Genomic DNA, 26,410 nt, shown 5'->3' on the forward strand with positions numbered 1-26,410 from the left:
TAGGAGACCAGGGTTCAATTTCACCCTCGGGCATCTCTGTGTGGAGTTTGCATGTTCTCCCCGTGCATGCGTGGGTTTTCTCCGGGAACTCCGGTTTCCTCCCACATTCCAAAAACATGCTAGGTTAATTGGATACTCCAAATTGTCCATAGGTATGAATGTGAGTGTGAATGGTTGTTTGTCTATATGTGCCCTGTGATTGGCTGGCGACCAGTCTAAGGTGTACCCCGCCTTACGCCCAAAGACAGCACCCTACGCGACCCTCGTGAGGAAAAGCGGTAGAAAATGAATGAATGAATACTCCCTCTGTGCCAATAAAAAATTGAGCTCTTTTATTTTGGATACTATTGGATAAATGGATGTAAAGGTGATAGGGGTGCTATTTCATGTCTAGAGAGCGCAAATCACGTTTAAAACTGTATTCAGGTCGTATAAATGTTTTCTATGCTCTGACCATAAAAATACTTGATTTACAGATAAGGAATCCTGCTTGAAACATGTGAAATTCAGGAGAAAACTCATCTCAAAATCAGTAATGAAGCAATATAAATGACAGCAAGTGAGAAGAAGTACCTCGGCTTGAGTCTTCCAGTAAAATCTGTATTTAAAGCCTCCTGGTTGAGGTTTTACACGTGTTTTGACCTTTGTGTTGCTTTGAGGTGTAGGGCAGATGTCAAGGCATGGTTCAAGCAGTTCAAGGTGGGTATTTGTAATGGTTCCAGCCTCAACTGGTCCAGTACATGCGGCACAGATGACATGAATCAGCAATGTCATCATGCACTTTGTTGACACAGTAAACAGTGGTCGACACAGTGCTTGCATTTCATGTCTTTATTTTATACATACAGTATACCTATGTACTGTATGTACATATATATATATATATATAAATATACATATATATATACGTATATATATGGGTCCAGTAAGATTACCGCATAAGGCAATCAAAATGCAACCATTGTCATTCATTGTCATATAAAAAGTTGCGTTAAACACCAAAAAAGTTTGACTATTCACAAATTTGTTGGCAGGCAATGTACCAAAGCAGCAGTGGTATGGTTTCTCCTTCCTGAACCTTTTTTGCATGATCTGGGATGACTAAATAATAATTAAATTAGGGCTGTCAAATGATTAAATGCTATAAATGTTATTATATTAATCAGTTTTCCAATTAATTAATTGTGATTAACCTTTGAAGCAGCCCATTTATACTGTATTTTTTAAACAGAATGATATGTAGATGTAATTGAATATGAACGTACGTTGTAGGATTTCGGAGCATACTTAAATGCAGCACGTTGTACTTCCGCATGAAGAGCTACGAAGTGAGTGTTAAGAATATCAATTTATTGTCCCCTGTCTTTCTGTTTACTTAGACCACGCGTACATGCATAATAACAAGATAGCTGTGATATTCGGAGTGTACCTGAATGCACCCTCTCGGCAGCGGCGAGAATGAGGAAGTGTCATACCGAATACAAATGGAGGGATGTGTTTGTGAGTTGGACTTACTTATATGATGTTGGAAATGCAGTGCTGTTGACGTGTTCATGTCAGAATAAAGTTATAAACGAGCGTCAGACTTACCACAGGCTACCCTGTGGTATGGCTTGCCATTACAATTACGCTAAAAACCTTCAAGTAATTAACGAAATCACACATTTAGCCCTGAGAAAGTGTGATTTTGGACAGCCCTAAATGAACATATGCTAACCAACATATGCTAATTAACATACATAACGAAATGTGATGATTCTCTCTCAGTCCAGCAGAGAGCAGCAATTCCTTAGACAGTAAAAGAAGCGTACTGTAGGAGGCATACATTACAGTACTGTCACTAGATTAAGGCATACGTGCTAAAGTAAAAACATCATCTGCAAAGGCCAACGCTTGTGCAACATTTCCATGTGCCTGCAAATATACAATTCATTGACACAAATAGCTTGCTACATTAATCATTCCTGTCAATCCCGCTGTGGGGACTTTGTTTTGTTGAGGCATTTCCTGTGCTAACACTAGCCACGTATACATGGACCCAAATATTCCAATTGCATTTGTTTTATTTCCCCAAATGGAAAGAATGTAACCTTTGTATACACCTCGTTTCGAAAGAAAAGTGCGAATACGAATGAACCGACTGAACATATAATCGGATTCACAGGTGTGGATTATTCCTTTCCCCGATCTGATCAAAGTATCTTGTACCCACGGAAAACGGAAAGTTGTGCCTTCTTCTTTGTTGTGTTCTTTTTCTGATGTTTATTGGCGGTTTCCTGTTTAACATGATCTAATTAAGTTAGATATTATTTATTTTATTATTTAAATTATTTAAGTTTAATTATTTAAGCACATGCTCAAATATGACGTAACATGCAGCTCGAGATGTTCTTCCGTTTTAAAAATGGAGGAGGAGGAAAGTTTGTTTTTGATCCAAACTAATTCTAATTTCAAGACTGGACGAAGGAAAAACTGGCAATACGGAGTTATTCCAACAAGTGAAAGAAAAACTCGGGGAAGTCGGTATCACGTGATGTTGATTGTTGTTTTACTGCGCATGCCCCATTTACTATTCTGTTTATAGCGGCTTAAATCGGTTTATAGCGGATTGGAATATTCCTTTCCATGTATACAATTGTTTTCGGAAAAAGCCATTCGGAAAGAGGAAAAACTCCTCATGTAAACGTGGCTACTGTGGCTTCTTTCTCAAGCTTGTGGATTCAGCGGTACATTTGGAACCGGCTGCGGTGTTCCGTTGTGCTCCTGTTTGCCAAGGCTGGACCGTTTGATTCCGTCACTTTTGGAGCTTCTCCGTGGGACAGGCTTCCTGTGACGCCTCCGCTTGTGTGAACCGGGACGTTTAGGACTCGGTTGGGTTGGATCCAGTTGAGGATCCACGTGTACTTTAGCACTCTGAGCATCCGAGGACTCGTCAATAAAGGCCAGGTTCTCTCCAAAATAGTCCAGAGGTTGAGAAAGGTGGGGGTCCTTCTTTTCCTCGGGCACCTGCTCTGTTTGGGTGGTTTCTGACTCCGATCCAGACTCTGATCCACTGTAGGAGGTGTAAGAGGAATAGGATTCAGAATCAGTTTCACTCTCGTTTTGCTCTCCTTCCCCCTCACGGGCTCCAGGAGCTGAGCCCCCGTGGCCGTGGTTGCGAGCGCCATGCCGCCGTCTTCGCCGACGCCGTCGGAAGGGATCGTCAATTTTTCCAGAGATCCGAAAATCCATATTCTGGATGTTCTGTGTCCAGTCCGTGGCGTGGGCTCGCAGTTCCTCCATCTAGCGGAGAAAAATCAAATCAGCAATCCATCCCTCCATCTTCTACCGCTTATTGGTCGGGGCGCGGGGGTACAGCCTAAGCAGGGAAGCCCAGACTTCCTTCTCCTCCGGCGGATCCCATTCACGGGCCAGTTGAGAAACATAATCTCTTCAGTGGTCTTCCCCGAGACCTTCTGCCGGTCGGATGTGTCCTGAACACCTCCCCAGGGAGGCGTCCTGGAAGCATCCTGTCCAGATGCCCGCGCCACCTCATCTAGCTCCTCTCAAAGCAGAGGAGCAGTTCGATACCAAGTTTCTCCTGGATGACAGTGCCTCTCACCTTATCTCCAAGGGAGAGCCCAGCCACCCTCAGGAGACGACTCATTTTCATACAGCAATGACAGCAAGGGAGAAGACGTACCTCAGCTCTGGTCTTCTTTGATAAAACTCGAAGCCAATTCCCAATCATTGACAGGACGGATGCAAAGTAGGCAAGACCCAGCAAGATCCAGAACCACACCAAAGGTTTGTACCAGTGGTCACTGCCCTCCAGTCCCGAATCCCCTTAAGGAGCATCAGTATGTTATGTCAACACTTCTCTTCAAGCCATTTGAATCAAAATTTAAGACAGAGGGCACCAATAGAGAAGATGTAACGATCAATACTTCATCACTCATACAAAAAAATCATGAATAATTTACTGGGAAAATGAAAACCACCTGAGCAAAGTGAAAGAAATGCCTGCATGTTTATAGCTGACTTGTTAAGATTTTACCAGCACATTAGCTTCCGATCAATAATGGATGGATGAAAACATGCAAACAGCTAAAGCAACCTGCTTTGATCACAGTTAGCAAAATCTCCATCTAAAGACAAGAAACTCATTCTGTCTATCTTATTTATTTACACCTTTTTACAGTTACAGTCAACTTACATTGGGGCCAAGTGAGTCTGTGACCAACCTGACCCAGCAGAGGGCGCTGCAGTGAATTACAGTGGTACCTTGCTGAGTGTACACCCCACAGTTAGCGTGTTTTTTGGTCAACATCCAAAATGCTGCCTAAACTTTTGCCTTGGTTTGAGTTCATTTTCCGGTTAGTGTACAATACGGCACGTGTCATGTTGTGCTATTAATATACTGCATGAGTCTTTATTAAAACACGCACAGCGTCCTTGTTAGAAGCTGATTAGCCCAATACAATGTAACCTTGGTTACCCTACATCTAGCTTAGTGTGTTTTTTGGTTAATGTCAAAAATGTATGGCAACATGTTCCAGTTAGCATAAAATATGGCGCGCATCTTGTTATGTTATTACTACACTATGTTCTTCGTAATTTTATCACAAACCGTCCTTGTTAGCAGCCTATTAGCTTGCTAACACAGTGGAACCTCGGTCAGCACACGCCTTGGTTAGCAAATGCTGTAGTTAGCAAATGCCTTGGTTAGCATACATCTCGCTTAGCATGTTTTTTGGTTAATGTTTAAAATTTGTGGCAAAATTTTCCTGTTACTGTAAAATATGGTGTGCGTCTTGTCAAGTTATGAATACACTGTGTGAGTCCAACTACATTATTAATTTGTCTTTATCACAAAACATCCGTGTTAGTAAACTATTAGCCTGCTTGTACCGTGAAACCTCAGTTAGCACATGACCCAGTTAGCTGTTTTTTGTTACTGCCCAAAATTCACCGGTTAGCCTTGTTGTGGTAGTAATACACAGGGTTACTCAAACTGTGTTCTTAATGTGGGTTTTTTAAATCTCAAAATGTCCTTGTTCGCAGCCCATTATCTTGTATTAATAGGAACCTTGGTTAGTATATGCCTCGTTTTGCATACGCCTTGGTTAGTGTACGCTATAGTGTGCGTCTTGTCATGTTATGAATACACTGTGTGAGTCCAACTGTGTTCTTAATGAGTTTTTATCGCTAAATGTCCTTGTTAGCAGCGTATTAGCTTGCTATTATAGTCAAACCTTAGTTAGTGTATGCCCCAGGTAGCTGTTTTTGTCCAAAATTAGCGTCTTTTTGTGGTATTGATACACAGGGTTTGTCAAACTGTGTTCTTAATGTGTTTTCACAAAACGTCCTTATTAGCAGGCTATTATCTTGCTATTGCAGTGGAACCTCAGTTACGCCCAGGTTAGCATACACCTTGGTTGGCATATGCCTTGGTTCGCAGTTTTTTTTTCCGTTTAGCGTACAGTATGGTGTGCGTCTTGTCATGTTATGAATACAGTGTGAGTCCAACTGTGTTCTTAATGTGTTTTTATCACAAAACCCCTTGTTAGCAATCCATTAGCCTGCTAATACAGTGAAACCTCGGTTAGCGTTGAGGTTCCACTGTAATTGTAAAAATGTGTTTTTGGCTTTCTGCAATGGATTCATTGGAGCGACGTTATTTCTTTTGGGAAAAATGACATCTGTTCGGTTAAAGTCGTAACCTTTGGAACGGATTAATGACGCTCAACCAAGATTCCACTGTACTGTGTAGTGGTCATTACTGCCATCTACAGGACTGGAGTGGAACACTAGTTTTTGCCATACCAGAGTGGTGTTTACCTGCAACGTAGTCACCAAATCCCACTGTTGTCAGGGTGATGACTACAAAGTACGCAGACTCCAGCATGGTCCAGCCTTCTACCTTTTGGAAAACCAGGATGGGCACCGCAACAAACAGCAGGCACCCCAGCAGGATGGACAAGACGGCTGAGATCACACGCACAATGGTGGGACTAACTCGCCATTTCTGTCAGTAGAGAGTAACAATGGTCAAGCAAAGCCAACACAGCGCTGGATCAGTGATGTTTGGGACTCTAACCAGGAACAGAGTCTCTATTTTGGCCACCGTTTTCCTCAACCCGGTACCTAGATGGTCTCCAACTCCAGCAAGCAGGATACCAAACAGTGGAATTCCAACCAAGGCATAGAAAATACAAAACAACTGACCACCCTCCGTCTTGGGGGAGATGTTTCCAAAACCTGCGTGAGCAGAATCAGAGTGAAAAAAGCGTGTTGCCATTCAGGACGCGCGTCCAAGGTGTACTAGTGTACCCACCGATTGTTGTGATGATGGTTCCAGAGAAGAAAAAGGCGCTGGCCAGATCCCACTGGCTGACATAGGTGGCGTTACTGTTGGGATCCACGCCTGCACCAATGGCCTCTGCCACCTCCTGGGATGGAATGATGCTAGAATTCAACTCCAAACTTCTACAATCGTCCTAAATTTTCTCCTTGTAATACTTGTAATGACTTTATTTCCATAATATTTAGATGTCATTCCCATAATATTATAAAATATGAATCACAAATGCACCCTGAGCCCTGGTTTTGGTACTTGGTTTTGCAGAGTGATAAATTACAGAGCAAACGGACTACTGTATTTTCCGGACTATAAGTCGCTCTGGAGTATAAGTCGCACAAGGTCAAAAATGCACGATTAGGTAGAAAAAAACATACGTCGCACCAGAGTATAAGTCGCATTTTTTGTGGGTAATTTATTTTTAACTACCGTATTTTCCGAACTATAAGTCGCTTCGGAGTATAAGTCGCACAAGGCCAAAAATGCACGATTAGGTAGAAAAAAACATACATAAGTCACAGCGGAGTACAAGTCGCATTTTTTGCAGGTAATTTATTTTTAACTACTTTATTTTCCAGACTATAAGTCGCTCCGGAGAATTAGTCGCACAAGGCCAAAAATGCACAATTAGGTAGAAAAAAAATACATAAGTCGCTCCGGAGTATTTGTTGCACAAGGCCAAAAATGCATGATTAGGTAGAAAAAAACAGACATAAGTCGCACTGGAGTGTAAGTCGCATTTTTAGCGGGTAATTTATTTTTAAATAACGTATTTTCCGGACTATAAGTCACTCCGGAGTATTAGTTGCAAAAGGCCAAAAATGCACGATTAGGTAGAAAAAACATACGTAAGTCACACTGGAGTATAAGTCGCATTTTTAGCGGGTAATTTATTTTTAAATACCGTATTTTCCGGACTATAAGTCGCTCTGCAGTATTAGTCGCACAAGGCCAAAAATGCATGATTAGGTAGAAAAAAACATACATAAGTCGCAGCGGAGTATAAGTCGCATTTTTAGCGGGTAATTTATTTTTAAATACCGTATTTTCCGGACTATAAGTCGCTCTGCAGTATTAGTCGCACAAGGCCAAAAATGCATGATTAGGTAGAAAAAAACATACGTAAGTCGCAGCGGAGTATAAGTCGCATTTTTAGCGGGTAATTTATTTTTAATTACCAAATTTTCCGGACTATAAGTCGCTCCGGAGTATTAGTTGCACAAGGCCAAAAATGCATGATTAGGTACAAAAAAAACATACATAAGTCGCAGCAGAGTATAAGTCGCATTTTTAGCGGGTAATTTATTTTTAACTACCGTATTTTCCGGACTATAAGTCGGTCTGGAGTATAAGTCGCACAAGTCCAAAAATACACGATTAAGTCGAAAAAAAACATACATAAGTTTCACTGGAGTTTAAGTCGCATATTTTGCAGGTAATTTATTTTAACTACTTGACCAAAACAGACATTATGTCCTCTTGGAAGGCAAGTTCTAATATTAATTAAAAAAAATAGAGAACAGGCTGAATAGGTGATTATAGGCTGAAGATATGCTAACACAATGCTTATTCAGCTACACAAAAAAATAAACATGAACAGAAAAGGTGTCCAGTGTTTATGTAACATAAACACTTTTTTCATTTATAAGTCGCTCTGGAGTCGCAGGGACAGCCAACCTATGAAAAAAAGTGCAACTTGTAGTCCAGAAAATACGGTATATTTTGCACAACCAAAACAGGTTCTCGACGAAAAGCGAATCATACATACAAAAAGCAAGCTTTGACCGTATAACCATTTTTTTTTATCGAAATGACCGAGTGTCTTGTTTTTTTTGGTAATGAAAATATGGTCACCCTAAATTGATGAAACCCTCATAGTCTGCAATCATTACTTATAATGAAAAAGAGGTTTCTCATTACAGTGCGTGAGTGTGTGTTATTGATTCTGGCTGTTGTGCTGACGCTACTCGTGGTGTAAACTGCTGAAAAGGTTCTCCTGGCACACCGTGACTGCTTCTGTCTACATTCACAAACGTCTCTGCGTTAGAAGGAGCAGTTGTAAGGAATCATGTGGTAAAATAGCTGTTAACGTCGCTGAGGACTATGTACTAATCGAACAGAAGGAATACGACACCGTCCACACAATCGCGACTGGGATTTTTTTCAGCCCTGACACATGCAGTAGCGTGACACTTCTCACATTACTCAAAGACCAGAACAGATTGTCTTGGACCTCCTTTGGATTCATGGAAGACCTGCTGAAACCTCAGCTGACCTCGTTTGCTGAAACTCAACGCCACAATGCGCTGAATATCTGAAGAATGACTGACTGAAACGGCTGCCTGGTTGACTCGTGAAACGACTCGATGTGTACATACCCTACATCTTTGAACGACCTTGTTGGAGGCCACTCACTTGGGTACTTGAGTGCTGCTGCAGCTACAGATGACTTTCCAAGCTGATACAGTAACGACTGGAATAAACGACAACATGCATCTGGGACCACAAGTTGGCCCACAACATTCCGCTGCCTCACGATGGATCGCTTTACACGGCCGTACATACAGTACATAATTCCTCTCATAGCACATCGTTACCGCTCTGCACCCTTTGTACTTGGCACAGTATGCAGTATAAGTCGTGTCAAATAGCCTCTCCAGTCTACACATTATGTTGATTCATATAGTCAAATACATTCAAATACTTCTAGACTAAATCAATTAACTATGATTAATCATCATTTGTGTTTTTTTTCCTAAATGAATGAATGAATAAATGATGGCTGTTTATTGGTAGACTATAATCTATTACTACTCAAAACATAAAGTATGTAAATACAAGTGGTGTGTAGTATTCTGGTCACTAGGTGGCAGTAATGACACAAAACACTAAGACATGAGCTGACATGAAGCCGTGAGGTCAGCCATGGCATGTCCGTCATGATAGAGTGAAAAAAAACCATATCCTCCCATCCTGTGTGGAAGTGGTATGTTTTTGGCTTCTTAGGTTTAGAAGAAATAAATTCAAGGCTACCTGGTTAGCTCGTCCATCTCGAGTCCCTGCAGCATAAAAGTTGCAGAAACAGTGGTGTAAACAATGAGTAATAGGAGTATAAAGGTGACAATAGGGGTGTTATTTCATGCCTGTGGAGCTCTAATGTTAAAAGTTATATTTAGAAAGTCATAAACAGGTTTTATATGCTGTAACTACAATTACATTCTATTTATTGAATCCTATATTGCAAATTAATTTAGCAGGATGGTATGGAGCCAATTAACTGTTATAAACGAGGGAGAACAATTCTATGAAGAGTAAAATAAGTGAGAGGTCAGGATCATATGTATTTGTATTTATTAACAGCTCCTAACAAACTGAAAATTGAAATCAAGCTAAAAGATACACCACACGTCTGTAAATCTATTTGCCCCGCACCAGTATCTTTAATCGTAGCAGAGCATGTGAATCACGCTTTAACCCAGGTTGCGTTCAAGGAACACACGTCATTCAAGTGACATTCATTAAGTGTATTTTCCACTTAACTGCAGCAAATGGTACATCTTCGTAGGCAGGTAATGATAGCCACTTATTGTTTTGGTCTTTCTTTATTAAACCCACGTGTACACGCATAACAAAAATGCCGTTTTGAATCCCGGAGTTCGGAGTGTCCCTGAATACACCTCGTGCCCCTGGTGTGAAAACCAGGAAGTGTTGCTAGGACGAAAAGAAAAAAAAATGGACGTGTTTGCAGGTTGAAGATAATTTACATATATCGTGTTAGAATTGCGCTGCTGTTGTTGATGTGTTCAGGTAAGAATACGTTTAGAAAAGAGTGTCAGACTTTGTACTTAAATACATTAATTACCGCTCTAATACTGTATATACATTCATCCTTCCTTTAAACGCGATTAATGGTTTTTTAAGTGGAATATTTTCGTAGTTAGAGTATAGGAAACCTGTTTAAGACATTATTAGAGCCCCCTAGACATGAAATAACAGCCCTATAGTCACCTTTGTGTTGTGTATATAGGTATTTTCCAGACTATTAGCCACTGTGGAGTATAATATGAGTCCAGAGTTTCATAGTTTGCGTGTTATTTGATGTTTGTGCCACACAGACGTGTGCACAATTTCCAAATTGTTTCATTGGAATTTAATTTGTGAACGTACGGTGACTAACCTACCTTACTTGTTGTTGTCGTAGGAGAACAAGGTGGGAATATCTGCCGTACCTCAATGAGAGCTTGCAGGTTGTCGGGGCTGACGCAAGTGAAGTTCATCAGAAAGTCGCGACACGTGCCCTGCAGCTGCATGTGCTTGCCTTCTTCTCGCTGCGCCTCCAAGGCCCGGAACACCACGGCTCCCAGCACCAGGTACAGAAGCACCCCGGTGAGGATGGCGAGCAGGGTGGAGCAACGCATGGCCGCACCTCCGCTCACTTCAAACGTGGGCGGCTGTTTTGCTCTGACGCCGTCCGTGCTGTCTTGGCCCGGATCCCAGCTGAAACATCCCAGGAAACTCAAATGTGTCACGCACGCGTCTGCAACATGTTCACAAACTACACACAAGGCAGGTGCTGCTGCAGCTGCACAAACCTGCTCTTGTGGCCCCGCCTTCGCCTTTTCCAGTCTTTTTTTTCACCGGGTCTGAGGATGGAGTCCCTGGATCCGTAACCACTGGGGAGCCCATCCACATCACACTCCGTGGGATCTGTGGGAGGTGACACTGTGGACACACAGGGACGCGTTCACGCTTCATCAGGTACGTCCAACAGCCGCACCCCAAAAATCATCAGAGGTCACAATGCTCTCAGTCCCTGTTCATCCATTTGTTGGAAACCACAAAACTCCGCCCACTTTTCTTCAATCCAACGTCAGAATGCTACGCTCATTCAGGACACGTTGGTTGTCTATCTTTTCCAAAAAAATACCACTATTACTGGAATTTGATATTTTTTATGGCAATTTACCAATTGAAAATTAATGGGCAATTTATTTGGCGCCCCCTATTGGTGGAAAGTCATTTTCCATTTTCAACATTGGGCTTTTTCTACAACAGGGGTGGCCAAACTATATATATATATATATATGTTTATATTTATATATGTTTATACTAAGCATCTCAGCTTAGTAGGTGAAAAACATACACTTCAGTCTTTTGTCTTTTTATTCCCCCGTTTTTGTTGTTGTTTTTTTCATTTTTCAAATATTTCAACTTTCTTGATAAATAATATGGAAATATTTTAATTTCTCCCCCACCAAGTTTTCTAAAAATGACAACTTTATGTTGTTTTGTTTGTTTGTCATCATATTTACATTACATTCCAATTACACGCTGATAAAATTACATAATAATATTACAAATTTATTGCTGTAAAATCACTATTATAATAATATTTTGACTTTATTCTGGTAACAGTTTTTTCCAATTCCACTGTTATTTATAATATAAATAATTATTTATTTAATAATAATTAATAATTTATGAAAAATATTCATATTCATTCATTTTCCACCGCTTTTTCCTCACGAGGGTTGATATAAACTAGTTATATTATATATATTATATTATATATAATATTAATAATATATGTAAAAAAATTCAAGTAGTATAATTTTCTTTTGGTCAATTTTCTTCTAATTACAACTTTATTCCCATAATATTGTCACTTTTGTGCAACCTCATTTATCTGCTGTTTTCACTGCACGGTGGCATGGCTCGGGTCGACTCCCCACCTAAGGTTTGCTGGTTCGATTCTCAGTCGGTGAGTAGATTTTCTGTGTTCGCTCTACATTTCTCTTTCTATCTTGCTCATTTCAGGGTTTTCTGAAGTGAAATTGACTGATTATGGAATCCCAGTGGGACATGATTGTAAGGTTCACCCCAAAGATGTCAATTTGTGTGCAGGATAAATTCCGACATGCTCGCCTACTCTGTTGTGATTGGTTCAGACTGGATATATGGTACAACTGAATGAATGTTGTCAAGAATCCAGAGTCAAACATTAATGCATTAGTCTCTAGCTCCGCAGAAAACAAACAATAAACCTCTGGTTGTTGCTAGATACATATTTCTAACATCGGAAAAAAACACTTTTTGGTTGTATTTTTCAAAAAAAAAGCAACAATCTTGGCAAAATTTCCTCAAATTCTCACACCCGTTAATTGACGAGATAAAGGATCGGTATACCAACGAAACCTGGGATAACATGAAAACACCTGAAGCTCATGATGAGTGCAACATTTTAAACATAAGTTTGAAAAGTTTCAATGGATTTATACGGCAGTATCGTATTCCAGTTGCCTCCCACCAAAAAAAACCCAATCAATCGACCGGACGACCGCCATCACACAGAAAATAAACGCTTGCTCAAATACAGCAAATGCAAGGCGGTGGCGTCCCACCCCACCACCCCTTCTCCACATAGCATTGTCTGCCACTGCAGATGTTGCTGATGCAGCTGGGTGGTCCCGGTGATCGCCTGTTAATACCTGGGGAGGGGGGGCGTGTGGGGTGTCTGGGGGTAGCGTGCACTTACCTTAAAAAATGAAGAAGAACAAGAAGGCAGAGTTGCAGTCGCGTCATGCAGTCACATACTGTATGGGGAGTGTGCCTCGGCAGACTGTGTGTGCGTGTGCATGTGTGTGTGTGTGTGTGTGTGTGGTGGGTGAGGAGGGAGGCTATTGCTGAACACACAAGCTGACTTGATGAGAGAAGGAAGTGGAGCAGCACACGTGGTCCTGGCGTGGTTACGAGTATGCGAGTATTACCGCGGGGTCCGTACGACTTGGCTGAGCTCTGATCATCTCAGCATCTCAGCCTCCCTGCCTGATATTCTGCCCCATAGACGTGCTGCCTCTCCCTTGCTGTACGCGTGTGTAGACGACACTACGAGTGGGTGGAGACCCACCATCAATCACGTCTACAAACAGCTGATCAGTTCAATGGCACATTATATGCCTGCAGCGTCACTGATGGCATTTTTATATGGAGAAAATGATGACCCATGACCACTTGTTGCCAGGCAGACTGCACCAGCCGCCCCTCCCTGCAGGCAGAACATGAGCTGTGCTTAGGGCCCCACAATCAATGGAGGACCCTTTTTTTTGCTTAAGGGGGTGATTTTCTGCAGATAAACCAAAGCAGGGGAGGGGGAAAAGAGACGAGTAATCTGACCCGGGCTGGTTGTCACAATGATTGACATTGGTGTAATGGTACAGCTGCCGCCTTTCCAGGCAGAGGGGGCATGTTCAAGCACAGTTCCCAATTTTTTTTTAATCACTTCATTTATTATGTACTAAAAATAATTAGTTTTGCCTACATTCATATTCATATTACCTCAAAATCAAATAGTATAAAAATAGCTTCTAAGGGGTCTCATGATTTTTGTGACCAATTTTGGCCCCATTTTGTCTAGAAGTGACGCTGCATGTGTGCTGCACAAGCTAGCCACGCCCACTCTGCAATCCCAACACCAATTCTGGCCATACCTGGCATTTGGAAGTAAGTAAATTTCCAGAAAATGTGGGAAATTCTGGTAGAAAGACCACCATTTTCCAGGAATTTCTTTTTTCATGAAAAAGAAAATACAAAAGGCTATTAAACTATTTGGAAAATAAGAAAACATTTCCAGAAAATGAGGAAAAAATCAGCATGAAAAGACCAGAATTTTCCATGATTTTTAAAAATTTTACCTGGCATTTGAAACTAAGGAAAATTTCCAGAAAATGAGGGAAATTCTGTTAGAAAGACCACAATTTTCCATGAATTCCTTTGTTCATGAAAATGAAAATACAGGAGACTATTAAACTCTTTGAAAATGAGGGAACATTTGCAAAAAATTAAGGGAAAATTAGGGAAATTTTGGTGGAAAGACCAGAATTTTTTCATCATTTATTTTTCATGAAAATTAAAACACAGAAAAATACAAAATTTGAACTTTCCATTATTTTTATTCATTCATTTTCTACCGCTTTTCCTCACGAGGGTCGCGGGGGGTGCTGGAGCCTATCCCAGCTGTCTTCGGGCGAGAGGCGGGGTACACCCTGGACTTGTGGCCAGCCAATCACAGGGCACATATAGACAAACAACCATTCACACTCACATTCATACCTACGGACAATTTGGAGTCACCAATTAACCTAGCATGTTTTTGGAATGTGGGAGGAAACCGGAGTACGCGGAGAAACCCCACGCATGCACGGGGAGAACATGCAAACTCCACACAGAGATGCCATTATTTTTATATGAAATATATATTTTTTAAAACTTAAAATAAAAAATATATAATAAATAAATAAATGAAATATTATAACTATAAAATGACTACTAAACTCTTTGAAAATAAGGAAAAGAGAAATAAGATAAAATAAAGGAAAATCAGAGAAATGTTGGCGAAAATACCAGAATTTTTTTTATTTTTTTAATGAAATATTTTGACTTTGAAAAGATTAAACTCTTTGAAAATATGAGAACATTTCCATGAAATAAGGGACAAAGCACGGAACTATTGGTGCAAACACCAGAATTGTCCTTTTTTTGTTTTTACTGAAAATTAAAATATAGGAGAAAATACAAGAAAATCAGATAAATTCTGGTGGAAAAACACAAATTTGTCAAATTTTTTTCATGAAAATGTGTTAAAACGGGTTCAATTCCCGGCTCTGGCATCTCTGTGTGGAGTTTGCATGTTCTCCCCTTGCATGCGTGGGTTTTCTCCGGGTACTCCGGTTTCCTCCCACATTCCAAAAACATGCTAGGTTAATTGGCCACTCCAAATTGTCCGTAGGTATGAATGTGAGTGTGAATGGTTGTTTGTCTATATGTGCCCTGTGATTGGCTGGCCACCAGTCCAGGGTGTACCCCACCTCTCGCCCGATGACGGTTGGGATAGGCTCCAGCACCCCTGCGACCCTCGTGAGGATAAGCGGTAGAAATGAATTGAAAGAACCAGGAAAGAAGGGCAAGACTTCCCGGAGGGGGGTTGCCAACAGTGACAATGACCCCCACCCCCCTCCCAATAGCAAAGCAGTTAGAAGAGAATAAGAAACGCTACAGAAAGAGACTAATAACTCCCGAAGAACGTTGCAGTGTGTTACGGCGCTGCTTCACACGGGACACGCCCCGGATTCATCAGCCGTCAATCACAGGTCGATAGTGAATGGGATATTGACAGCGAGTGGGAGGCAGCTACGTAAACTATGACCACATTGCAAAGTGAAACCACAGCAGTGAATGGCCGTGTCAGTTCCAACCTGCCAAGGTACAGGTGTATACCAACGCTATCATTCCCTATTTAGAACAGCGGGCATCCAGAAGTGTCAACGTAGCACATCTTAAGTCTCCTGGTTCTTTCTTTCAATTGGATTTATTCCATGCTCTCAGCAGATCAAGTGCTAGCAAATACATTTATCTCCTTCACTTCAGTCTGAGCTGGAGCCACTGTCTGGATGTTCTCACCAAGCGGCACGGTCAAACAGCCAGACAGGCTCCATGCAGATTTACCAACTAACTAACGCATCACATCAATTTCTTACTTTTTGCTCGTTAGCAGCTTTTCCTTCCACGCGCTGGCGTCCACCTGGTGAATAAAAGCAGCGAAGACCACGTCTGAACACGCTAGACTGGCATGACAATCTCCGTTTGATGACCCCGAGCGTTAATGTGTTGGCATTTACAAAGGAGGACGGTGGTAAATAAAAGACAGGCAGAAGGGGATGGGGGGGAATGGGGTGGGCGGGGCCGGCGTGCAATTAGAGCACTTTATTTTCAATTAAGACATCATGTCTGATGTCAGCGCCGCTTTCTGCCTTTTTTGATGATGCAGACTTCTTGGACTGGAAGTGGATGGGCTAGCCAACGTGTGCATCTTCGCTTATTTAGGCCAAGCTGCGCTTTTAGTGTGCAGCCCCGAGACGAAAAACAGCAGGAAGATATCATTTTCCTTACGGTGTTGTGTTACAGCTAACACAATCACAACTTTTAGCTCTTGGAAAGTCACTTTTAGGACCAATTCTACTAACGCAAACAATGATCACTATTGTTATTACAGTGTTTTATTTATTTTGATCCATTTTTTATTTTATTTCATTTCACCACATGCATAAACCTCTTCTTCTTCTTTCTCTTGGGCTTTTCCCTTCAGGGGTCGCCACAGCAAACCAATCTCCTCCATCCAACCCTGTCTTCTGCATCTGTCTCTCTAAGACCAACTACCCTCATGTCCTCCTTCACTACATCCATAAACCTCCTCTTTGGTCTTCCTCTACGCCTCCTACCTGGCAGCATCCTTCTACCAATATATTCACTATCTCTCCTCTGGACATGTCCCAACCATCTCAGTCTGGCCGTTGACATGTAATGTCCATTTGATGTACTCCTTCCTGATCCTATCCATCGTGGTCACTCCCAATGAGAAGCTCGGCATCCTCATCTCTGCTACCTCCAGTTCTGCTTCCTGTCTCTAGACCAAGCAACATGGCTGGTTTTGTATACCTTTCCTTTCATTTTAGCTGAAACTCTTCCATCACATCACGCCTGACACTTTCCTCCACCCGTTCCATCCTGCCTGCACACGCTTCTTCACCTCCTTGACCCCAAGTACTTCAAACCCTTGTTCTTAAAGATGGCCACCAACACACTTCTCCTCCATTCCTGAGGCATCTTCAGAGATCCGTCGCTCCCTCCTTACCGTACAAGTCATCATAGACCTCGTTTGGCCTCAGCCACGTCTACTTCACCTTACCATTCATCGCTCTGTACTTGTGTCTACTCTCTTCAGTCCTCTCCACGTCCCACTTTTCTTAGCTAACCTTTTCGGCTGTATATACTCCTGCACATCCTCATTCCACCACCAAGTCTTTTTGTCTGCCTTCTTTCCAGATGACACACCAAGTACTCGCCTACCTGATTCCTGGTCACATTTGATGTAGTTGTCCAGTCATCTGGAAGCACCTCCTGCCTAAAAATCCTACACTCTTCTTGTTTCATCATCCTCACCATGAGGGTCCCTCTACACGCCGCCATCCTAACCATACTAAGCTGCCTGGCTACACTTTCACCTTCCACTGCTTCGCAGTCACTCATCTCCATCAGATGACAGCGTCTGCACAAGATGGAGTCTACCTGTGTACTCCTACCTCCATTCCTGCCGGTCACCCTATGTTCCTCTCTCTTCTGGATGGAATTGGAAAATACCAGTCTTCGTAATAAACATTTTATACATTTGAGTACATTTACAATAATGCACAATACATTTCAGTATATCTGAAGTTTTAGTGGCTCACAAATGATGAATCCTACGAGATGGTTGTTGGAAGGATGTTGTGCTACGGTGTTACGCTAGGACGTTAGGCCTCCTCTAGTCATCTCGGGGCAGATGGAGGAGTTTCTAGATGCCGTTTGGGTGATTTGGTGTATAAAATAAGTGAAGTGTGTGTGATTGGACTACATTACACACAGCATCCATCTCCGGTGGAACGCTTCACCATTTCATCTGTTGCTGCTTTCACTTTAAGACGGGCAAGAATGACTTTGGAGATGAAATGTGCCCCTGCCCCTTTAAAAAAAAAGTCACCAAAACAGCACAAAGTCGATGATGGAGAAGTTCGGCTCATCTTTGTCACGTTTAAATTTATTGATAAAAGCAAGTCAAAGCAGTCATTGGCACCGACTAAAGGAGTAAAACCTATTGGGTTGTTTCTTTTATGTGGAGGATGTCCAAAAGCATGACATTCATTCCAGGAATCACGTAGTAAATATTTCCACTAAAAAACATGTCCCTCCCCCTCCCCTGTATTGGGTGTGTGAAGGCTGTGCTGCTCTTTCTCCAAAGACATGCAAGCGAAGGTTCGTTCATGACTCGCACATCTTTGCTCGTCTGGCTGAACTCGGCCTATCAAACCCCATCGCATTTTTTGTCGTGTTTGTTTGAAGACTAAATGAAGGAATGGATTTAAAATCGCTGACTTTATCGCCGGCATGGCAAAGCCGGTCAAACGTTTCTCATGACGACCTAATTAAGACGGCTGCCTCTTTTAACGACTTAGCAGAAATGTTCAATGGCACACAGATGTCCCGAAAGCTTCATAAGCTCCAAATTCTAAAAGAGAGAAAAAAAGCAAAGTGTGCTTCACTGGAATGAGCCCATTTTAAAAGCGGACAGGCTAAAATGTTGAAAAGCTGGAATGCATAAATGCGACTTTGGTGACTGCGAGGCACAAGCAGCGACGACGTTTCACCAGAGATCCGTGCTGGTGGATCCGTCCTTGGAAAATGGAGGCGGGGTGGGGGCGTGGTGGTCTCGGCCGTGTGAGCGTGGAAGACGGCTGCTTAGTACAGTTTGATCATGCTCTCTCTGGACTTGCCCACTCCCACCCACTTCACTGAAAACAAAGCCAGCGTTAGCGGTGACTCGGGAGAGTGACCCGGAACGCCATCCTACGCACCTGGAACCTGCAGGAAGTCCTCGATGAAGCGGATGTAGGTCTGCGCTTGCGGCGGCAGGTCCGTCAGGCTGCGGGCCGCCTCGGTGGTGCGGCACCACCCGGGGAACGTCTTGTACTCCACCGTGACCCGCGTCAGAACGTCCATGTTTGCTGCAAGACGAAAACATCAACGTTACAGACTAACACTGCCATGTTCGATGAGACCCTCGTGAATACGTGAAAAACGAACCAAGACACAAATATAAGGCATTGAGAAGGTGCCTTCAAAGTTGTTATGCTGATATGCAGTACACACACTGGTCACTAGATGTCAGTAATGTTACATTGATGAGACTACAACCCCTACAGGACGTACCGCCCACAAACTGGAGGTGAAAAAAGGAACACGGGTCTCATCCAATGCTAACATTTATGATTCTGCGCCACGTCAGACCCGCTAAGTGTCTTCATACAGTACACCGGGCATTTCCAAATGTCTTTTTTTTTTTTTAATCTTTCACATGGAAAGAGCAGCCAGCAACATGACTTGCGGTGCTGTGGTGGCACGCTGACGAGTCAGCAAAATAGTCAGATGCAATCTGGAGCTTCTACATATGCGCCATCCAAACACACATGACACAAAAACTTACCCGGCTGCTGCACCATGTGAGCATACAAACAAATGTCTATGCCACGTATTCCCACCACAAGGCATGCTGGGTAGCTTGTGGTGCTCTTTCTCCCAACATTTTGCCATGTTTGTCGCATTTAATTGCTTAATTGCATGTAAACACTGGTCATACTCTTTATTGTTCATAGTTGCAGCTGGACTACCCAGCATGCCTTGCGGGTATTTGGAAATGACAGTTTTATGGTACGTGTTACGTTTAGCGAAAAGGAGTTATCACGGTCGGACCTGGAACCGATGAACCACGAGATGAAGTGGAAGCACGTATCGCTCTCTTGTGTGCTAGCGGGTGCCGCTGTAGCCCCCCCCCCGTCAAACAGCACTCACTGGCGGCTCCGTCAGCAGAAGGCAGTTCCTTTGTAGTTGGAAACATTTGTTTGGCTTTGCATTTCTTTTTTGGCGATGCGTCATGGCCAGTTATGCCAATTAAAATGCGCCTAGATCAGGGGTGTCAAACAGACGGCCCGTGGGCCGGATCAGGCCCGCAAGATGATTTTATAAAGTGTAAAAATAAGCTTAATTTTCAACAAAATGAACCCCCCCGACCCTCGTGAGGAAAAAGCGGTCGAAAATAAATGAATGAGTGAATGAACTGCTGTTGTAATTATGACCACTAGATGGCGCTAAGCCTTGTGTTCTAGCCGTGTCATCTATTACGGTGGTGTGTTGATGGCATGGTGCAGTGCTGAAGGAATAGAACCTTGGTCGCCATGATGCGAGTCTTCATGTCCCCAAGTGAGAATGTTTATTGCCAGCGGAGTAGAGAGAAGGTGAATGAACTGTTGGCGGAGCCGAAGAAACAGCCGTCTGTGTTTACTCACAACCGAGACATCAGAGCCCGAGTGGAAGCAAGCCGTAAATAATCATTCTCCACACGGAAAACATTTCTGTGACCGTCCTTCAAAATAAGAGCACTGTTTGCCCCCCCCCCGATGCGCTTAAAGAAAACAAGAGTGTGATAATATCATCCATCTGCAGTTGGAGTGGCATGGGTGACTACATCCTCCTTCATTGCTTGAACATTTAGTGGCTATGTGTCCCATTAGAACAGTTAGCTAGTTTCCTACCAATAAATACATGTGTTTTACCATTTGAGACTAGTCTATTTCATCATATGGCTTAAGCTTTGTAGCTTTTTATACAAGAATCTACTGAATTTACATTTGATATCGTCATATGGTGATATATGCTGTCCATATGTCCCAACCCTATTTTATATTATTTGTTTCCTGCCCACTTGAAAGTAGATTTTCCTCCATGCGGCCCCTGAGCTAAAATGAGTTTGACACCCCTGGCCTAGATAATTTGGGGACAAAAATTATTTTCATATGATTCTACACTTTTGGTCCATGGCCTAAGTCAAGAGTTAATGTGCAACCACAGATAGATTACAGTCCTGCGGGAGCCGATGCTGTGTGTTGATGTTTACCATGTTTATATGCACGCATGAATCATAGATAGCTGATAGTAGTACGAGTTTGAGTCCTGTGTCCGTCCACTTTCACAGACAAAACACTGCATGATGTGCTCGTGCCGTGTGGCGCGTTCCTCTGCGATTCCTCCCCATCACTTACCAGGGAAACTCGGCAGAGGCTCGCCGTCAACCTTGTAGGCCACGCCCACTTTAATCTCGGGCAGGGTGTCCAGAATGTCCAGCTTGGTGAGTGCGATGCTGCAAAACACGAGGAGCTCAGTGTCGCTGCGAGGAGGAGCGGCGGCTTCATTGGGTCACTTACGCAGAGAAGCCGTTGACCATGTGAGCGTATCTGACCAGTATCAAGTCCAGCCAACCGCAACGCCGCTTGCGGCCCGTCGTCACGCCGACCTCTCGACCCCGCGACTGCAACAGGGCCCCTGTCTCCTGCGACACCACAAGAACTTAGTAAGGACGTGAGTGACACTTCCTTGCATCATCACTCACGTTGTCCTGTTCCGTGGGGAACGCGCCGACGCCCACCCGGGTGGTGTACGCCTTGACCACGCCGTACACTCGGCCCACGTGCGACGGCGGCACGCCCAGCCCGGTGCACACTCCTCCCACGGTGCAGTTTGACGATGTGACAAAGGGATACGTGCCTGAGCGGGGAAACGGTCTGTTAGCTGCAGTCGTCAGTCGGCCAGATGACCCCCTGCCCTCTTGCTACCCACCGAAGTCAATATCCAGCAGCGCGGCGTTGGCTCCCTCCACGAGGATTTTCTTGCTGGGTCCGGTGAGCGCTTTGTGCATGAAGTACACGCCGTCTGTCACCAGAGGGCGTAGTCGCTCCACATACCCCTGAAGAAATCAGACCAGGCAAGGACGATGGGTGACTACAGCCTATTAGTCGATTCTTACAACAACCGAACTACAAGGCATTCAGAATCAGAAGATGTTGTGATTACAGTACTCTGTACAGTACAGAAAAATGAATAAATACCAATTTCTGTAGTATTTCGAATCACTAACGTTCCATTTATAAATAAGGAACCCTCCTTTGTGGAAGGCCATTCCACCAGCTCTCACCTTCAACTGCTCCAGTTCGCCATCGATGTCCACATTCAGGTTGGGATACATGGCCAAGAAATGCTCTGCCAACATGCGGAACCTACAAAAAATGCAAAGACGTCACTGTTCATTCATCATAACACTGGTCTACGTACTACTTCTTCTTCTTCTTTCGCTTGGGCTTTTCCCTTCAGGGGTCGCCACAGCAAACCAATCTCCTCCATCCAACCCTGTCTTCTGCATCTGTCTCTCCAAGACCAACTACCCTCATGTCCTCCTTCACTACATCCATAAACCTCCTCTTTGGTCTTCCTCTACGCCTCCTACCTGGCAGCATCCTTCTACCAATATATTCACTATCTCTCCTCTGGACATGTCCCAACCATCTCAGTCTGGCCGATAACATAATGTCCCTCTGATGTACTCCTTCCTGATCCTATCCATCGTGGTCACTCCCAATGAGAAGCTCGGCATCCTCATCTCTGCTACCTCCAGTTCTGCTTCCTGTCTCTAGACCAAACAACATGGCTGGTCTCACCAGTTTTGTATACCTTTCCTCTCATTTTAGCGGAAACTCTTCTATCACATCACGCCTGACACTTTTCTCCACCCGTTCCATCCTGCCTGCACACGCTCCTTCACCTCCTTTTCACAAGCTCCGTTGTTCTGAACTGTTGGCGGCAAGTACTTCAAATTCTCTTCTCTGGAACCTTACTCTTCCACTTGGGTCCCTCTTATTCCCACACATATACCCCGTCTCGCTGCGGCTAATCTTCATTCCTCCACTCTTCTAGCATCTCCTCCACCTGTTCCCTACTCTCCCTACAAATCCCAAAGTCATCTGCAAACATCATAGTCCATGGAGATTCTTGTCTACGCTCATCTGTCAGCCTGTCCATCACCAAAGCAAACAGGAAGGGGCTCAGAGCTGATCCCTGATGCACTTCCACCTCCACCCTGAACTCTTCCGTCACACCTCCAGCACATCTTAGCACTGTCATCACAGCCATTTTCATCCTTTTGGCAAAGTCAACCACCATCTGTCCTTCTGCGTTCCTCTCCTGGATACCAAACCTGCCCATCACCATCATCCATTCAAGTCTGCCCCAATGACAACACATTCCCTTCTAGGGATGCTCTGCATCACTTCATCAAGGTCCAGCCAGAATCTCCAACTCCCATCCTACTGTTTTTACCTCCAGGACATTCTTAACCAACTCCTCCTACTCCATTTCTCTTCCCATCGACACCATGATAGAACAAGTTGAACCCTGCTCCTAAACTTCTAGCCTTGCTACCTTTCCACCTGGTCTCCTGGACAGTATGTCTACCTTCCTCCTCTGCATCATGTCACCCAACGCTCTACCTTCTCCTGTCATACATGTCCAACATTCAAAGTCCCTACTCTCAGTTCCAGGTTCTTGGAGCTCCTTCTCGCTCTTCTTAACTCTCCTCCTTTGACCAACAGTAACCCAATTTCCACCCTGTAGGTGAACAACACCGATGGCGGTCGTTGTTAACCCGGGCCTGGACCGAGCCACTATGGAAGTCGTGTTGTTGATTTGCACAATTGATTTGGCAACATTTTTACGTCTTGACACAACCCTCTGTATTATATTAACCCCTGACATCGCTGGAGTGGCTTTTTGTGAAATCCAGTATGGTTATTTCTTTCATAGTTGGGATGGTCCTACGACTTAAATCAACGTGGGATTTATGGTTGCTTTAGTGGTGCCATCTAGTGGCCACAACCATTCAGTGAGCGTCAGTGAGTTGGGACAGTCAGGCTCACTAACTAAATGATGCAGAGCATGCCCAACACATTTTTTTTCATTGCACTCTCTGGAGGCTGTGTGTCTGTAAGTAATGTGTAACTATAATGTGTAGATTGACAAATGTGGTATTTGAGACAGTGCAATTGTTTCATTAGGAGACTAATCATGTCCAGATTGGAGATTGGAGCTGCCGCAGCAGCTGCTCAGTATCGAAATACACGCATATTACTTCATTTGTGAATACAACAATGTGTTTTTGGTGTTGAAATATTTCTGTTTGATACGTTTCTATACATTGAGATGCATTCAGGTGTCATGTCACACATTTAGTGTTTTTATCGAGAACATTCATTTATTAAACAGGTACGTTTTATTGTGTCCATATGGACTTATTTCAGCTTCTGTAGCTTTACTTTGTCTCATTTGAGAATTTATGTGTGATTTTTCTTCTTTGTGATGCATTTTTTTTGAATGATACGACTTAAAAGTCCAGGCGACACAGTCATCACATTTAGAGGACGCAACGCCCAAAGAGACTCACTTGTCCTCAAAAACTTTGAAGTCTGAGACAAGATCGCAGACTCGCAGACCATTCCGAGCAGCTTTGGAGGAGTAGGCGGGTCCGATGCCCTTTTTGGTGGTTCCCAAACTGCAGCAAAGAGACAACACGTGACGTTAAACACAAACAATAAAGCCAGTTTCAAATTGTCTGCTTCCCCTTTCAGCAGACGTGACACACACCAATACGTCAGTGCTTTCAAATAATCGGAGCAAAAATTACTTTTTCCCTTCTTGCTGCTGCCGCTGCTGCTCCTGGATGCCATCGACAGCTTGATGGAAGTTGAACACTAGGGGCGGACCGAGGCGCACTCAATAAGACATGTTGACAACAAAGACTTCCAAAGACAGGGAAAAGATACTCACCGATGTGGGCACGGTCGGAAATCTTTAGTCTCTCTTCCCATCCTTGCAGTCCTACATGAAAAAAATATTAGTATTTGGGGGAAATATGCATATTGGCATAAACAGCCTGTAAAAATGACCTTTGCCTTTCTTCAGGTTGGATTCTGCCTCTGTAAACAGCCCGGGGAGATGTACGACCACTCCGTTGCCTGGAATGCAAAAAAAGCTAAGTTTTCATCGTGACAGCAAATTCATGAGAACCGTTCCGACATTACCTATGAAAGAGATTGCCTTCTTGTTGAGGACACCGCTGGGCAGCAGGTGAAAGTCATACTCCACCGAGTCCACAACCACAGTGTGACCAGCATTGTTGCCACCCTGCAAACGGCACAATTAAAGATAGTATAAAATTCCGAGGGTGCTTAAACGTCACATGGGTAGCGTGCCGCGATACGCAGCACTTCACAAATAGGACCATTTAAAAAAAATAAATAAATAGAACCTCCCACCGTATAAGCAGGGTCAAAAGACTATTTCATGATACCAAGTCTTTCCCCGAAAGCATGGCAACGTTAATCGGCCGAGGAACACGTTAGCAAACATGGCTAGCGTCAATGTAGCTTGTCCACATCCGGGACGCCGGAAGTAGGTCGTGAATATTTAACTGCTGCTCAGCTGAATCGACTTTCTGTGACCTCTACGATTCGGTACCTATCGCAGCAAAGCAAACATCCGCACTGAAATTAAGGGGACGTCTTAGCTGCAACGTTGAGTTTGAGCGCGGCTGCTACCTGACACCTGCACACGATATCCGCGTCCATTGCGAGCAGGTCCACAACTTTCCCTTTGCCTTCGTCCCCCCACTGAGCTCCGAGCACCACGGTCACTTTGTTCACAGGCTCCTTCGAAGAACGCAATGGGGACTCCGGCGGGACGTTCTCCCGTGGCCGCTTAACCACCGGCTCCCCGTTCTCTTGTCCATTCACATTAGCCATGTTGCTGTTGGATGCCATGTTCATGCCGTCCTTCTGGAAACCGGAATAGCGTTTTACCGCGTTTCTTTTTTCACGGGAAGTGCTAGTCTCACGCTCCACCGCTAGATGTCAGTGTTTCCCGTTTGTGAGGACTAACACAACCAAAGATCATAGTCGTGGAAGATTGCACAGTTGATGCACTGTGGAACTACTTATGCCGGTTATCTAGCTACGCTTTGTGCATTCACCTGTACCCCGAAAGTCACAAACGTGCTATTAGAAGCGATAATCTCTACTGTTTTAGAACATTTCTGTGACAAAACCTCCTCTTCCGCGACATTTCCTGCTTGTTTAGACGACTTGAATATATTAAAACAAACAAGATTAAAGACCCGTCACTCAACTGAAGGGGTTACTATCTGCCTCACTTTAATGACGTTTGTCTGACGTCACAGCTCACTTTTGACAGAATTGACACAAAACGATCCAAATAAACAGGCGGAAATGGTATTCATTCTACTCGCGTAAAATTGACTTTGTACTTTCAAAACACAGATGACATCATCTCTAGTACAACTAGTAAATATCAAGTGACTTGTTTTTATGGAAGCACTTAATTAAATGAATATAAAGCAAATAAATAAAATAAAATGTGACAGTTTTTGTATAGTTTGTAATTGTTCATTTAAAAAAATCGGAAAATGTCTTAAATATATTTAATAACCATTTATTCCCTCATCAATATTTATTTTATGCCCTTTTTTTTAAATAATTTTGATTATTTTAATTATTTAATATGTATTGCAGCCACTAAATAAATAAA

At 43.3% G+C, this 26,410-nt stretch overlaps 2 protein-coding genes across 2 annotated transcripts; both read right to left on the reverse strand.

The window, feature by feature from the left end:
• Positions 1–1,676: 1,676 nt before the first annotated feature.
• kcnk4b (potassium channel, subfamily K, member 4b) lies at positions 1,677–10,855 on the reverse strand. The gene is made up of 6 exons (XM_058077611.2): positions 10,570–10,855; positions 6,317–6,431; positions 6,080–6,240; positions 5,821–6,007; positions 3,683–3,825; positions 1,677–3,282 (listed from the first exon to the last, which is right to left on the reverse strand). The coding sequence occupies exons 1-6, from the start codon at positions 10,756–10,758 to the stop codon at positions 2,707–2,709; spliced, it is 1,371 nt and encodes a 456-aa protein (XP_057933594.2). The 5' UTR covers positions 10,759–10,855; the 3' UTR covers positions 1,677–2,706.
• Positions 10,856–16,565: 5,710 nt separating this feature from the next.
• On the reverse strand, positions 16,566–25,720 carry adssl (adenylosuccinate synthase, like). The gene is made up of 13 exons (XM_058078367.2): positions 25,405–25,720; positions 24,889–24,991; positions 24,754–24,822; positions 24,635–24,685; positions 24,492–24,558; positions 24,252–24,359; positions 21,954–22,035; positions 21,599–21,725; positions 21,372–21,526; positions 21,187–21,311; positions 21,025–21,122; positions 18,784–18,933; positions 16,566–18,720 (listed from the first exon to the last, which is right to left on the reverse strand). Exons 1-13 carry the CDS (start codon positions 25,630–25,632, stop codon positions 18,668–18,670), a joined length of 1,416 nt encoding a protein of 471 aa, XP_057934350.2. The 5' UTR covers positions 25,633–25,720; the 3' UTR covers positions 16,566–18,667.
• Positions 25,721–26,410: the final 690 nt, after the last annotated feature.

The sequence above is a fragment of the Doryrhamphus excisus genome, linkage group LG1, assembly GCF_037039965.1.
Source record: "Doryrhamphus excisus strain RoL-2023G ecotype Guam linkage group LG1, RoL_Dexc_Guam_v1.1, whole genome shotgun sequence".
Lineage (NCBI taxonomy): Eukaryota > Metazoa > Chordata > Actinopteri > Syngnathiformes > Syngnathidae > Doryrhamphus > Doryrhamphus excisus.